The following is a 15,921-nucleotide window of genomic DNA, read 5'->3' as shown; positions in this document are numbered from 1 at the left end:
GAAGAGGTACCTTAAGGTGGTTTCCTATTTTATCTGAAGTAGTTTTATCTGCTTAACGTACCTGCAGAATACATTGCCTGGACCCACATGCTCAACTATGAGAACATTTATATAGATATACATTTAAATTGCTGGCCAGTGCTTTTTTTTTTTTTTAATGTTGCTTCCCTTTATAATTCAAGAGCTCTCGTTTATGAACAAATTTTTCTTCCATTTTAAGAGAATGCACTTTACCTTGTGCCGAGTCAAAGCTGCTTGATGGTCCATTACGCTTATCTCAGAAGTGGTTTGTAATTCATTGAGAAACAGCTTAATCCAGACAGAAAAGGAAAGCAGCAATTCATCAAATTGCTGGTGTTCAGCGACCACCGACTGGAGGAAATTAATCCTGGGCAGAGAAAGATGTAGGAAGTTAAATGTGCTGCAGGTGAGTGAACACAGAGTTGGTATGTTTTCCGGAATCAGCTCAACCAGGGGCAGAGGTGAGGTGGTGAAACAGGGACAAAGCAGAACCCTTCATTTTTTCTGCCTCTCTAACCCCATTCCTCTCACAATGTGCTGCGTGTCTCAGTCACTATGAGTGCCAGCCACCCAGATGGCCCTCCATTCTTCACCACATCCGATCTGTGTGGTGGGTCAGCACCCACCAAGGTATTCTGTGCCCTTCTCTCCACATCCACACGCAGGTCTAACTCTCCTCATCTCCTGCCTGGCCTCCAACAGCCTCCTAACTGGGCTCCTTCCTGCCACCACCATTGCCTCCCTACAATCCACTCTTTAGACAGCGGAAATAGTTTTAGTGTGATCGGAACACCCTCTGCCAAGCTTAAACATGGGGGCGATTTCCTGTTGTACACGGGAAGGCAACACTCCACGACTGCTTACTGTGGTCTACCAGGGGTCTCACAAAATCAACTTCTCTGAGCTCATCTGACACAGTGCAGCCCCCACTGCCACTGACTCTGGTTCCCCCACGTCCCAGCTCACGGCTCCTGATAGCCCTTGCCCTTTCTGCTCCCTCTGCCCACGAGTCTTCCTCCCGCACAACAGGCAGCTCTCTATCAGACGCCGTGCGCCCTGGGAGGCTTTGGCTGACCGATAGTCCCAGCCAGGTTACCCTATTTTGTTGTCTTCACATTATTTACCACCATCAGAAGTCTTATTCATTCATTTGTTTCTATATTTATCCTCCCTTCAGTCAGAGAAGAGACTTTACCTGCCTTGCTCACTACTGTATCCCTAAGACCTAGAAATGTGCTTGGGATATGGTCAGAGATCAACCGTTGCTTGTGTAATAAGTGAATCAGATTGATTAATAATAGGTGATGGGAAGTCAGAATCCCAAACTGCCGTTATACCTTAACCAATAATGATAATGCCTTAATCAAATATTAATACTCGTTACAATGGTGTGCATCCAAAGTTCAACTTTTTAAACGGACTCTCATGTGTTAATCCTTACAAAGTCTTGCACACATTATCTTTACGTGCATAAATTATATTTTGAGTGTTTGCATACATTTGCATTACTTTCAAAGCCCTTTACTTTCCTTCTGTGAGAGAGGCAGAGACTGTCCTCTATTTTGCCGAAAACTTATCTTTCAAAAGTTGGCACCAAATCTTGTGTCAGCCTTCCCTGAGCCCGTTAAATGTCCTTCATTTTGTTTCCACAATATTCTGTGCTCACCTCTCTCATTGGCTTTCTTGTCCCCACGCTGATTTGTAAAATACTTGACATCTGATTTTATTTATTTCTATGGCACCAGTATCTGCTGTGGGGGCCTATACTCGGCAGGTGTCCAATAAATGCTTGCTGGTTGACTGAATAAACCGTGGAACAGACTAGAGAAGAATTCTGTTTACAGTCGCTATCCGCAGCACACAGAACAGTGCTCTACACATTGTGGACCTCAGTAAATATTGGCTGAACAAATGAATTTAAAAAGTGACCAGAAATGGTAAATGCTTATGTAATGAATACTAATTTAAGGCAAAATTTGTTTTCTGGCATGTTAGAAAGATATAGATAACAATTGTTAATATCTAGTCAATTAGGACTAGATATTATTTGTCCTGCACACAAACAATGCAAGCAACAAATAACACAAACATGGGCAAACTTACTCTCTTTAATAATTTCAACTAGTTTGATCATTTGACCTGATTGTGAGACTAAAATTTGAATTGAGGTTCATCAGAAATGGTAGTATCTGAGTGATTTGATTTTTTAAAATGACAAATAAAGTCATTTATTTTCCTTTTATAATTATCCTGTCAATAGTTGGGTTAAGTCAAAGTAAACAAAACTATATTTTCTTAATTTAGATCCTCATCATTTAAAACAAACAAAATATCAGAATGTTTTATAAAAACCCAACCTTTTGCTAATTATCTGTGGCAAAACTCTCCATCTCTCATCCAGCTGCTCCAAGTGCAGTTTCATCATCTTCACATCCTCTCTGGAGGCCACTGAGAACAGTGACTCCTTCAACTGCAGGAGGCTGCTGTAGGCGGAGGCTTGGGACACCACTTCACCTTGCAGTGCCTGAGAAACACAGAACACATTACAGATCTCATCCCAATGTGATTGACAAGGAAAGGCCACAGGACACCGGAGGTTGTTGTCCAAAGGCTCTGCATTCTTGCAAAATGGAGATCAGGGGGACTAAGCTATAGAGATTTTTTACTCCTGGATTTAGAGACGGATCCACTTACTCTCTAAAGCAACATTTAAAAGGCTGCTGAGACCTGAAGTAGTTATATTGTTAGGCAAATTGAGATGCTGCAGAATTTCCTTCAGGGTGAAGAAACTGAGCCAGTAAACAGGATCAAAGGAGAACTATTTATTGCTAAAGAGAAAATGCTTGCCTAACAATAACAGAGACATGAGTCCAGGTAACGGGGAACATGGTCTCCCACTCTGCTTAGAGACCAGATGTTGAGCTAAGTCAAGGCTTAAGGGCTTTTCCTCTTACTTTCAACAGAACCTCTTATTGTTTACATTTAATGAGGCAATAAATCTCTTAGATGCTGTGAGGGGTGTATAAAAGCTGTGGTTTCTACCTAACAAGAGATAAACACTCATAGAGTTAGCTAACAACATAACATGGTATTAACTGGGATGATAGGTGCAGCATGGCATAGTAGGTGCTTGTCAAAATGTTTTTTCCTCGTTTTTGTGGGAACATATGTGTGATACAAGCAAATTAGCTAAAGCTATCGGAGGAAGGAAAACAGAGTGTACGTATGACAGGACAGACCACAGAGCAGAATTAGGACCTGGGCTAAGAACAAAGGACACACAGCCAAGAGTGGCAATGTACAAGGAATGTTTGGGCCACAGTGGGGCACATCTGGCTCAGTGCCGGATGGTGTGGGTAACAGAGGCCTGTAGCTGTGAAAGTCTCTCATACAATAAGTCTCCTTTGAGAAAAAATTCTGCCTTTTGAATTTTCTGGCACAGACTATCACTTAAAGCAAGATATTAATCTCCAGAAATTAGTAACATTGTCTGTAATGTCAATAATAATTAGGCTCTGGCCAGTTGGCTCAGTGGTAGAGTGTCAGCCTGGCATGTGAATGTCCCAGGCTCGATTCCCAGTCAGGGCACATAGGAGAAGTGGCCATCTGCTTCTCCATACCCCCTTCCCTTTCTCTCTCTCTCTCTTTCCCTTTCTCTCTCTTTCCTTCTTCCCCTCCCACAGCCATGGCTCAATTGGTTGGAGCACATAAGCCCCAGGCCCTGAGGATGGCTCTGTGGAGTCTCTGCTTCAGGCACTAATAATAGCTCAGTTGTGAGCATGGCCCCAGATGGGCAGAGCATCGGCCCAAGAAGGGGCTTGCTGGTGGATCCCAGTCAGGGTGCATGTGGGAATCTCTCTATCTTCCTTCCTCTCACTTGAAAAAGAAATATATATATATACACACACACACACACACACACACACACATACATACATATATACACACACACACACACTTAAAGAAATATATATATATTTAAAGAAAAAAATCTTTAGATATATATGTACTTAAAGATTTTTTTCTAACTTTAAAAGGTCCACTTCTTCAAGGATGAAATCAGCTCATATTCTTTGTTATTCTAGCATCTGTATATGTGCTCATTCATTCTTTCTGTATTGCTTAAAAATCATCAATACCATGCTTTCTTTCTACATTGTATTCTTTCTCTCTTTTTAACCAAAACGCTTCTTATTATCAAAAATGTATGTAAATACAGCCTGACCTGTGGTGGCGCAGTGGATAAAGCGTCGACCTAGAACGCTGAGGTCGCCTGTTCAAAACCCTGGGCTTGCCTGGTCAAGGCACATATGGGAGTTGATGCTTCCTGCTCCTCCCCCCCCCTCACTCTCTCTCCTCTCTAAAAATTAATAAAAGAAAAATTTTAAAAATGTACGTAAATACAAAAGCTTCAAAAATTATTCACTGATTGTCAACATTCTTTCTTCTATATTTCCACTCATTCCTCCCTCTGCTCATCTGCCAGATACTTTGGATTCAAATGTCAGACATTATATTTTAGGATTAGCTAACACAGTGCAGAAATTAATCATCACAAGGTTCACCATTACGTTGTCTTTCAGGTCTGGGTTGTTCTTTTGGGGATGGCAAAACCCAAGCAGGAAGCGAAGTTGCAGAGAGGGTTTTGCGTTGGCCTCGGTTTTATAATGCAACCCCAACAAAGAGCACCCCATTCCCCTCACACTCCCTTGAGCTTGCCTGGATTGACTGCAGTTCACTCTCCACCTTGACTCTGTCGGCGGACACGTCCACCTCCGGGACACTGGCGGCCGCCTCGCACCGCTCTAACCAGGTCACAAAGGTGGACAGCTCCTTCTCCAGCCTAAAGGAAGCAGAGACACCAAAGAAATGGATCCAAAACTGTGACACTAGAAAACTAGGCCTTTCTGCAGGCGGAAGGCTCAACACTAACCATGACAAATCATGCCACGTTGGTTATCTTCCTCCTAGAAGTGAAGGTAAAAAGACTATTCCCCTCATGTTCACTTAAGTACTCACGTATGTGTGTACTAAGGAGACACGCAGGCACCCCTTCCACTCCCACAGCAGAAACAGGACTTGACATGACAGGACATCTGGGGTGACTTTTGTCCATCAGTTAGGGAACAGATGGCAAACAGCCAAGCGGCTGTTGAGAGCCAGGCGGCCAGTCCGGGAAGGCAGGCGGGCGCTCACCTCTGCCAGTGGACCAGCAGGCTCTCCAGCGCCGTCTGCCGGCCCTTCGCCCGGCTCAGCACGCCCTCGTACCTCTGCTGCAGCGCCGCGGCCCCCTCCGCCGAGGAGCCCCCGTTAACGACCTTCCGGGCGCTGGCCGAGAGGGTGGCCACGGCACTGCTCTGGGACTCCAGGGCCTGACACAGCTCCTGAGGACAGGATGAGAGAAACGCAATGAGAGAAAAGCACCGAGAAGCAAGGCTACCCACCCCCGAGAACCATCCTCACCAAGACTTTTCCCTGGGTTGTGACAAATGACAATGGACCAGGGTCTCCGGGAACACATGGTGCAAGAGAGGAGAAAGCTGCTTCGTGAATGCGGGCATCAAAATGAAAATGGACAGACCAGTGCCCAGAGAAAACTGTGTTGCTGTGCATCAGAGGGATGTCTCCCTTTCCTTAACAAGTCGGATAATTTGTGAAAATTTGTATTTATTTAATGCCAGATGTATTTTTTTTTTAAATCTCTTTTTAATTTATAGGAGCTGTTATGTAGCACGCCATAATCTCTATAAAAATATATGAGGAGAGTTCTGGCTGCCATTGCTGCTCTCAGGGATCAGGGGTAATAATCACAACAGGTGCCTCAGAATATGGCAGGGACTGTGCTACGTCCATCTCATGTTTTAACTCATTTCATCATCATAGGACCCTTAAGACTTAACGGCTTTTCAGTAACCCATTTTACACATCCAAAAGTCAAGACAGGGAAAATTTTTTTGCTTTAGAAATCTAAATAGCCTGACCAGGTGGTGGCGCAGTGGATAGAGCATCGGACTGGGATGCGGAGGACCCAGGTTCGAGACCCTGAGGTTGCCAGCTTGGGCGTGGGCTCATCTGGTTTGAGCAAAAAACCCACCAGCTTGAACCCAAGGTTGCTGGCTCCAGCAGTGGGTTGCTCGCTCTGCTGAAGGCCCCTGGTCAAGGCACATATGAGAAAGCAATCAATGAACAACTAAGGAGTCCCAACGAAAAACTGATGATTGATGCTTCTCATCTTTCTCCATTCCTGTCTGTCTGTCCCTATCTATCATCCCTCTCTCTGACTCTCTGTCACTATAAAAAAAATAATAAATTAAAAAAAAAAAAAAAAAAAAAAGAAATCTAAATAGTAGGGGGAAAAATGGAATATTATCCTCTCTGGTATTCAATTATTTAATTATTTATTAGTCATCTATTAAAATAATTCCATGAAATTCATTTTTCCTCTTTTTGGAGATAGTTTTTAACAATTGTGTTAAGTAACACAAAAATGCATCCTGATCTTAAGCATGCCAGTGAGGTAAGTTCCACTCCCCTCTCAGATGGGCCTTTCTCAGCTTCTCGTCCTCTATCCCGGCAGCCCTTTCTCTGCGTTTAGGTATCCATGTGTACATGTGCATAGGTAGGAGGGATAGCATATATTTTTTGTTTATTAATTAACACACGTTCTTTTCTAAATATTTCTTTGTGGCTGATTCTCTTCCTTTGTTCCTTCTTCTAAATTCTGTCAGAAGCATCTGTTTGTTCCTTTTGCAAACAGCTCACAATGGTCACCAGTTCAGGGACCAGACCAAAAAAAACAGCTAGTTATTGGGAAAAGGTTAGTAGGAACATAGTCTTTGCACACCTGAATATAGTGGGTTAAACAAACTCTGAAATCTGCTATGCATGTGCACTTTTTTTTTTTGCACATTTAATTTTTATAACGCTGATAAGAAGTAACACAATTTATTCAAGCTATAACATAAAAGTTACATGTTCTAATTAAGAGAGAGAAATATATGTTCAATGAATACCTCAACAAACATTTTTTAATGAAAACTTATTTGCATGGTGATATGTCCGATGTTATATGAAGTAAATATACTTCACTGTGTCATTCCTCATACAACACTTTTTAAAATTTTTAACTTACAAAAATATTTACTACGTTCTCTTTCAAGAAATTATTAAATTTCTGAGTCAATAAACAAGCAGAAATGTGAGGCATATTCTTACCATATGTTCTTGGAGAGCTCTGAATGTTTCTGTGGCTGAAGAACAGATTTTAACTGGATCAGCAAGTTTATCTTCAAATTCAGACACAGACTGCTGGATCTAAAACGTTTGGCAAAATATGAAAATAATGGTGGGAGAATATACATCAAGGCAGAAAAGCTTATTTGGGAAGCAGCATGCCTATCATTTTTGGATAATTTTAGATGTGTTGATAAAGTATATGTTTTTTTTTAAATGTAGAATGAATGAGTTCTATTATTTGAAAGAAATAGAAGTAAAATCTTAATGCCTATCTGCACACAATGCATAATGACATCTCCATAATCCCTTAAGCGTCCTTGACAACTTGGTAAATAATTGACAAATTGTGTCATTTCCTTATTCCCCTATTTCTGGACTATTGATTGCATTTCACTATAAATACAATGTGAAATCAGTAACTTTAGCATACATGGCCCAACTCTTACCTTTCTAAGATTTTCTTCAAACTTTTGCTGCTGAGATAAGTGTCCCAGGATAGTGCCTTCCAGACACTGTGCGTGCTCTCGAAGTTCTTCCCAGTATCTCCTTATTTGTGTCAACTTGGCTTTGATCCGAGCAGATTCTCCAGTGGTAATAAACTGAGCAAAAGACTGAGCTTCCTCTTCCAGCCCTGTAACGCTGCTGATCTTACTTTCTATTTCCTGAATTGTGACCTAATATTTAAGACAAGAAAAATGACAATGTAGGCTGAGCGAGCTTGTCTTCCTGGAATGATATAAATATTGCAGAGAGAGAAAGCTGACATATCCATGTATCTGAATTCTTAGAGAGTGGCTTTGAGCAAACACTGTGTGCATTTCCTGACCTCCTTTTGGGAGGATAGCTATGCAGACAATGCCTGAAATATACATTGGTGGTTGTGCTTGCTGGATCAAGAACCAAAGATTAACTACTCCTGCTTGCAGTGACGTAAGCAGGGAGATGTCCCTGGAACTCTTACAGTATCTCTGAAGGCACCTAGAATTCCCTACCTACCCTGTGAGTCAAGTGTTTTAACCAACTGATGTGGGAAGCAGTCACTCACAGGAATGCTAATATTGACATTCACTTAAATTTCCTAAAATGTAGTTGAGTATTTCATATTTTACCAACTACAAGCTTGTCTGATTCCATTCCTATCTCAACCTAGGCTGTTCAGATTTATCCTCTAGTCTTTATGCCAATGATTCTGGCCCCCAACCTCAGTGACCCAGACTCAGTAGGTCTTACGTGTGGCCAAGTCTTTGCAATTCTAACAGCTTCTCAGGTGATACCTTCGTGCTGATCCTGGGCTCTATTCTATAACACTGCTTTATTCACTAGCTGTGGACTCTACAGTAAAGTGCCTACTTGCTATATTTCTGTTGGGGGCATTTTCTATATTAGCCAACACATGAAAATTATTGAAAGTCACTAAGAATGTATGTGTATATGTGTGCGGGAGTGTGTACCTGTCTCTCATAAACATACAGGCTTATTTTTGCATAAAAAAATGAAAATTGTTTCTCTGGAAAAAAAGAGTCAAATCATCCAATCAAAATAAAGCCAAAAATTCAGACAAGTCTGTTTCAAATAATTTAAATGGAAAATACTGTTACCCTAGAAAAAAATAAATGTGACTTCTGTCTAGTGAGACAGCACAGTCAGAAATAATTTCTGCCTAGATAAAACAATCAGAAATAACTCCCACTGGAATGGTTAGTGCATGTATCTTCATATTCATGACCACAGTGGTATATTTGATAGGTATTTATTGTTTGAGCAATAATACAACCTTTCTTTGTTTTGCTGTTTTTTAAATGTTATTTTTTAGAAAAATAACTCATAAATTTAACAAATATATATTGAGCGTCTCCTTTGGGCCAATACTTGTGGGTGCCTATAACACCTCAATAAAACAATTTTAGTTAATATCAAAGTTATTAGTTCTTACTGTGTTACATGTCATCAAGAAATTTATAAATGTAAACTCTATAATCATATTGTTGAATTGTGACAAAAAATTTTCTAACGTAAGTTGAGAAGATGGGAGATGAATTCACTATATGTTCTTATGTCTTGTAAATATCAATTGGGAATAAAAAGTCAATTTGGAACAGCATGTAAACAAAAACGGGCTTGTAGATAAATGTTTACAACAGTGTAATGGTATGAATTCGTTTTATTCCAAGGTTGTTTTAAATTGAAAACATTATGATAAGTACTACTATATTTTTAATATTCCCTATACTTTTATTCTGTGTGGAAATAGAACATGAAGCTATTATCCCAGATTCCACAGTAAAGTACATCCCACCTTACTTTTGCTTATTTCTAGCAAATCTGTTTGTTTTGCTGTTTGTATTCATTTAATATATTTTAGATAGTTTTCAAATGCTATGTTGGAAAATTAAAATGTAGTTTTAGTCTGATGGCATGAAAATCCACAATTGAGTGTTTATATATTGAAAAGTAAAATATGTAATTGTTTTATTTCCTAAAGAGTAATAGTGCAATGACATTTGATAACTGATACATTTCAGGGTCATAGAATGAAGGTGAAATACTAGTGAAAAGAATGACTAGAAAGCATAAACAAATAAAAAAGTATATATCAACATTTTTGAAAGAAAAAATTTGAGGCAAAACTATTTAAGTGTGCTATTCTTTGTTTTCTTAGAATTTAGCACAGATAATTAAGTGACAGCTCTTCAAAATAGTGTTAAAGATTAAACACATTTCATGAATATTCTAAGTGGCTTGACATCTGTTTTTCCTGGTACACCACACAAGACATAGGCAGACTGCACATCCCAGACTCCATGTGCCTTGGTTGCAAAAGATGTGTGATAAACCAGGATATTCTGCACGGCGTGTGATCCAAGCTGAGCAACGCTGCACCCTCCCACCGCGCACACGGCAGTGACTTGTTCTGAATCATAGTGGGAAGTGTCCCCTCACCTTCCTGTTTATTTTACTATATGTAACTGAATGAAAGGTCAGAGGGTTTTCCCAATCCAAAAATGAGTTGAGATAATAAAAGAAGTGGCAGAATTTTAAATATAGCATATAGAAAAAGAGAAGTGAACACTCAGAATTCATTTCTTCTGGCCCATTTTTTAAACGATCTGAAGGAAGTGAACAATGATGGTCTGTGCCTGTGGTTATTTTGGAGCTGGGGGTCATCATCAATGAAAGAACTGGAGCAATGGGTTCTGATTGCTTCACTTAAAAAAAAATAATTTCTCCTCCTTGTGGTTTATGAGGGTAAATACCACTAATATTGGGACTAGATGTTAGGAATAATCTTGTAAACTACAGTTGCGGATGATGAATACGGTTCATTTTGTATAAATGAATCAACAGAGCACTCCCATGGGGTTAATTCAAAATCAAGAAAAAGGATAAAGTAACCATAAAAACATTTTAATAATATTGCACACAATATTGACTTTGAATACTCAAGTCAGACAATACTAGCACATAATTTCATCTACAAATGGTTGGCCAGTATCAATCAAGACCTCTTAGCTCAGCAATTTGTCTGAATTTAATTTTAATAGAGTCACATAGCAATGAAAGATTTTTCCTGGTGCCAAACAGCATTTGATGAAATGTAAGAAAGAAGTTTTTAAAGGCTAGATGTGGATTACAAATGCAACAAACATGTGAGCAGGTCACCTTAATTTGGTTGATTTGCATGTCCATGGCAGATGACGAAGTTTCCAAGGCATTGAGTTCTTTTTCTTTCTCAGTTATCCAGATGGACAGGGTCTCAAAATTATTGCCAAAATGATCCCATTTGTTTTTCACCATTTCCATGGTTTTAATACTAAAATTAACCAAATTAAGTAAATAAAACGCAGTACTTTGATAAAGAACAACAAGACGTTTTCCTTTAAATCACCAGGTAAAAAGATAGTTAAGACATTTGTGACCATGTCAAAGCTGAAAATTTTAGAACAGGAAAAGACAACGTACATGTGATTGGACTAATTCATTAATTCTCATCTTTCTATCTCCTCTGAGAGGCATTTAACGAGATTGCTCTACACCAGGGGTTGGGAACCTTTTTGGCTGAGAGAGCCATGAACGCCACATATTTTAAAATGTAATTCCATGAGAGCCATACAACGAACGACCCGTGTACATTACGCATTATCCAATAAAAATTTGGTTTTGTCCCAGAGGACAGCTGTGATTGGCTCCAGCCACCCGCAACCATGAACATGAGCGGTAGGAAATGAATGGATTGTAATACATGAGAATGTTTTATATTTTTAACATTATTGTTTTTTTTTATTAAAGATTTGTCTGCAAGCCAGATGCAGCCATCAAAAGAGCCACATCTGGCTCGGGAGCCATAGGTTCCCGACCCCTGTTCTATACCATGTAATAAAAGGAACTGGGCTTCGAACATAGTATTGCTGGGTCCAAAGGGGTTTGAATCGGGTATAATCTAGGTAAAACGCACAGGACCAGTAGTTGAGTTGCGAGGACTTATATAAATAGGCTGCCTGTATACATTCTAATGTGCACCATTCTTTTAAGCAGTCCTACTTTTGTGGATGTGGTCCTCTTGCTCTTAGAGGAGAGCTACTGCAGTGACGCTTTCTGCTGACAGATCTTTATACAATGAATATTTATGAATTAGGATAGAGCTTGTAACCTGAATTCCATGCTGACAGGCAGGAACTGTTCTATCATTAGAGCTAAGCCTTCAATCTGTAATTTATAGTCATTTCAGCTATTCTTAGATGTCTGTATGATCTTGATTTCAAAATACTTTTATAAATCCTTGTACATGAACATCCTAACTACTTTTAGACAATTTGGGCTTTATTTATAATAAAGTCTAGTGAACAGAAATGTAATCATAGATTTCCAGGTTGTATTAGCTATGAATATATAACCATGTGATATGGCTTTCAGTTTAGAAAAAGAGTAAGAAACGTATAATGTATCATTGCACTAAGTCCTTCGCTTTAAAAAAAAGAAAGAAAGAAACCACTTAATTTTCCTGTTTACCAAAAGGCACTTAAAGACATCAAGAAAAATTTAATGTCATCATTGATTGTCAAATTAAGTAATATTGCAGTCTCAAATACATACCCTGGATGTTCCTGAAGCTCACATCAGTATGAGTAATGCAAGCTATGCTATATTGCAAGTTTTAAAATAAAGATTCAAATAAATATTCCTCATAAAAGTAACTTCTTTCCTAAAATTTCTAAGGTTTACTATTTCCATAACTTGATGAATATTTAATATTTAAAGTTCTCAACTTTTAGAGTCATAATTTCCTTTAAATACATTACTTAACAACTTTAAAATTTAGGCAATGTACAATTTTAATTTCAAGGTGTTAAGAGTCTTAAAAGCAAGTTTTACATTTCAAAATCCATCTTAGAAATTAGGTCCTATACCTTAAGAATGTGTCAGACATTTGCCACTAAGTAGCCTTTATAATAGAAATGTTCAGCCATGTTATTTTAAGGAATATCCGTATATATTTATTACCTCCAAATTTTCTGTGTGTATTTTGTTCATAACAGGATCCCACAGGCCAAACTGTTCTTTCTTTTTTAGGTAAACATATTAGTAAAGACTTAAACATGAAATAGATTTTTTGAGGTTCACTTTTGGAAAAAGATTATCAATCAGTGGAATCTGAATACTGAGGTACTGTTCACAAGCTTTGAGAGCTTGCAGATGAAGACATGTGAACTGTCTCACAGCTATTGAGGCCCAGAATCTACACACCCAAAATATCTCCTCTTCCCGCTAACTGGTGACAGCAGCATAATGCAGGAAGAAAACTATTTTCAGTATCGGTTCTTTTTCGAGGACCCCTTTCCAATGTATGAAGGCCACAGAATTTAACGGGTATGGCTTTTTTTTTCGCAAACAGAATCGGTTAACCACGTAAAAACCACATTCCTTATATTTTTCTGCTCTGCTCTAGATGTTGGCTTCTGTGTTGCTGGCACTTTCTTTTCTGAATTGTGAGTTGCTTTCTCAATACATGCTGAACTACACAGACACTTTGAGAATTTGAACGAACGTGTTGAATACAATACACAGGAAAGACTGCATGAAATTTTATCTCAGAGAAGGAAGTTTAGGACTTGTCAAGCACATACTCTTCTTCAAGTGTTTCTTCTAATTTCTTGACTTGCTCTTTGATTGACGTGGCCTGCTGTTGAAGCCGCTGCTTATTTCTGGGCCCGAGTGGTATCTCTGTAGCTTCCTTCACAAGATTCTCAGCCTGGATGGCAATGCCTTCTGTTCGTTTCGAAAACTCCTAGAAAAATATATTATCATTGTTAGGAAGGCACCTTCTTTTAAACTCTGCACTCAAATGAACTGCATATACGTATTGCAGGGTCTCTCACATTAGATGGATAGATAGGTTCATACGTGTATGTATATTAGCATATCATATGCTGAGCAATAAAACAGATGTATTTTCATTATGGCAGAATAGACTTTGGTAAATTATTTCATCTTATATATAAGACAGATATATGTCTTCACAGTTATCCAACAATTCTCACACACACACACACAAAATGTTTCTTCATTGTTTCTTGATTCAGGTTCATTGTTTAGATTTCTGAGCTGCATTATAATAACTAACTTATCTACAAATACGTTAGTTTATTATGGGCCAGTTCAAGCAATGATCACTAGTGATTGATTTTTTTCAATCAGGGAGATCAAAACATTTCTAGGACAATAAATATAAATGTGTATCTATTTCATTGAAAAATGTGTGGGTTTATATAGAGTATCACTGTCACTTACTATAAAGAAACATTGTGTTAACCAGTTCTCTTTTCCAGAGAAGATCTAGTATGATAAACTTATTTTCTATACATCCATACACTACATGATGGAAATTTCTGAACCAGTCAAACCTGGACTAGAACTTGGATTTGTTAATTACTACTTGTTTGATAAGTTACTGTTTAGGATCTTTTATATAAAATGCAATGATTCTCTTCTTGTGAGGTTATTGTTAGCATTTAATTAACAACTTCTTTTTAAGTGCCTAGCACTTGGGAAAATACCTATTATAATTTTTTTATGTCCTTCATGTAAAATTGAGGACAAAATAGTTTATAAAGTTTACACAATGATTCCTGGTAATAGTGAACTACCTTAATTATAAAAGTAACTTACTATGTTTGAGGAACTGGTCAATTTTAGCTGCTATCTGTATTTTGTTAGGTAAATACACTGAATACTGAATTAAAAAAAGTGTAACCAAGAAATAATCTTGAGTGAAAAAATGAACTAGTGTGTCATTTTTTCACATGTAAGAGAATCTCACAAGAAGTTTGAATTTTGATCACAAACAATCCTCTACTCAGTAGATAATGTAGAAATCCAATATAAATAATTTTTTTGTGTTTTTTTTTATTTACTCATTTTTAGAGAGGTGAGGGAGAGAGAGAGAGAGAGAGAGGAGACACAGAGAAAGAGAAGGGGGGAGGAGCTGGAAGCATCAACTCCCATATGTGCCTTGACCAGGCAAGTCCAGGGTTTCGAACCGGCGACCTCAGCATTTCCAGGTCGACGCTTTATCCACTGCGCCACCACAGGTCAAGCCCAATATAAATAATTTTTAAAAGCCAGACTTCTAATAGCCATCTTCTCCCACAGAGCACCTCCCAGAATTATTACATAACTCCATATAAGATAGAATTACTCCATAATCCTATTATAACTTCACATTTGAAAGACTTAATGTCCTCATAGAAATATCAACATTATTTCAGGAGAGTACCTTGCAATGAGAACAAAAATAAGTACAGCTTCCTTACGGAGGACAGATTTACTATACCCTAAAATACAGTATTTGCTAATGTCACAACTTCAAATTCTGAGCCTATGAGCACGCACTACACTGTTGCAATATGTGAGCTTACAGTCACTGTAGATTCAATTGTGAAGACTGAATTCTCAGCATAATCTTTCAGAATCCCGTGAACAGAATTATAAAATAGTATTTTTTTTTTCCTTTAACTCTTCCCAGAACCAAGGAAAAACCATGGAGAAATGAATGCTTGAAAATGTTTATATACATTCAATCGAAGAGCCTCTTGTGGGATCCAAAGAACAGAATGGTGCTGATAGAGACCAACTTAAACTGAAACAGAATAATATCGGAAGGTTTTATGTCTATGTCCTTGGTGGCAGGACGCAGCAGGAAAGAACAGACTCTGGCATCAGATAATCCAGGAGTGGAAACCAGGCTCTTTCACTAGCTGTGTGACCTTGAGCCACGTGACTCTGAATTTCCCTTAGCTCATCGGTGAAGCCCTTTGTGAAGATTAAACGTGGTGTTGCCATGAACATCCTTGCCCATCCCAGCAGAGAGCAAGCACTCCATCCAGTTCCTTAGCACAGCCACTGCGGGGCTACAACTGGAATGAAGCCTGTATTAACCATCTCAATGAGCAAAGAAACAAAGAACAATTATTCTAGCTTATAAGTGCTTGTGCAGCAGCATATGTAAATAATTAGAAAAGCGGTCTAGTTTTATAATGAAAGTAGCTAAGGGTCTGGGCTCCGGACTCAGGCCTCTTGGATTTGAACTCTAACCTTTCCAGATAGTAATCCTAAAATCTTGAATAAATTCTTTAACAACTATGCACCTTATGCTTCCTCGTTTATACA

At 38.6% G+C, this 15,921-nt stretch overlaps 1 protein-coding gene across 2 annotated transcripts in view; it reads right to left on the bottom strand.

Moving 5' to 3' along the window:
- Positions 1-15,921, bottom strand: part of SYNE1 (spectrin repeat containing nuclear envelope protein 1) — a 446,717-nt gene that overhangs the window by 254,626 nt on the left and 176,170 nt on the right. For both annotated transcript variants that reach the window (XM_066372972.1, XM_066372973.1), the window contains 8 exons: positions 13,380-13,540; positions 10,918-11,068; positions 7,704-7,931; positions 7,237-7,335; positions 5,218-5,405; positions 4,741-4,864; positions 2,379-2,545; positions 235-388 (listed from right to left, as the gene is read on the bottom strand). In XM_066372972.1, the coding sequence (XP_066229069.1) occupies positions 235-388; positions 2,379-2,545; positions 4,741-4,864; positions 5,218-5,405; positions 7,237-7,335; positions 7,704-7,931; positions 10,918-11,068; positions 13,380-13,540 (1,272 nt within the window). The remainder of the gene's footprint in view (positions 1-234; positions 389-2,378; positions 2,546-4,740; positions 4,865-5,217; positions 5,406-7,236; positions 7,336-7,703; positions 7,932-10,917; positions 11,069-13,379; positions 13,541-15,921) is intronic.

This window comes from Saccopteryx leptura, chromosome 3 (genome assembly GCF_036850995.1).
Source record: "Saccopteryx leptura isolate mSacLep1 chromosome 3, mSacLep1_pri_phased_curated, whole genome shotgun sequence".
NCBI lineage: Eukaryota > Metazoa > Chordata > Mammalia > Chiroptera > Emballonuridae > Saccopteryx > Saccopteryx leptura.
This window is presented reverse-complemented; position numbering and strand designations above follow the sequence as displayed.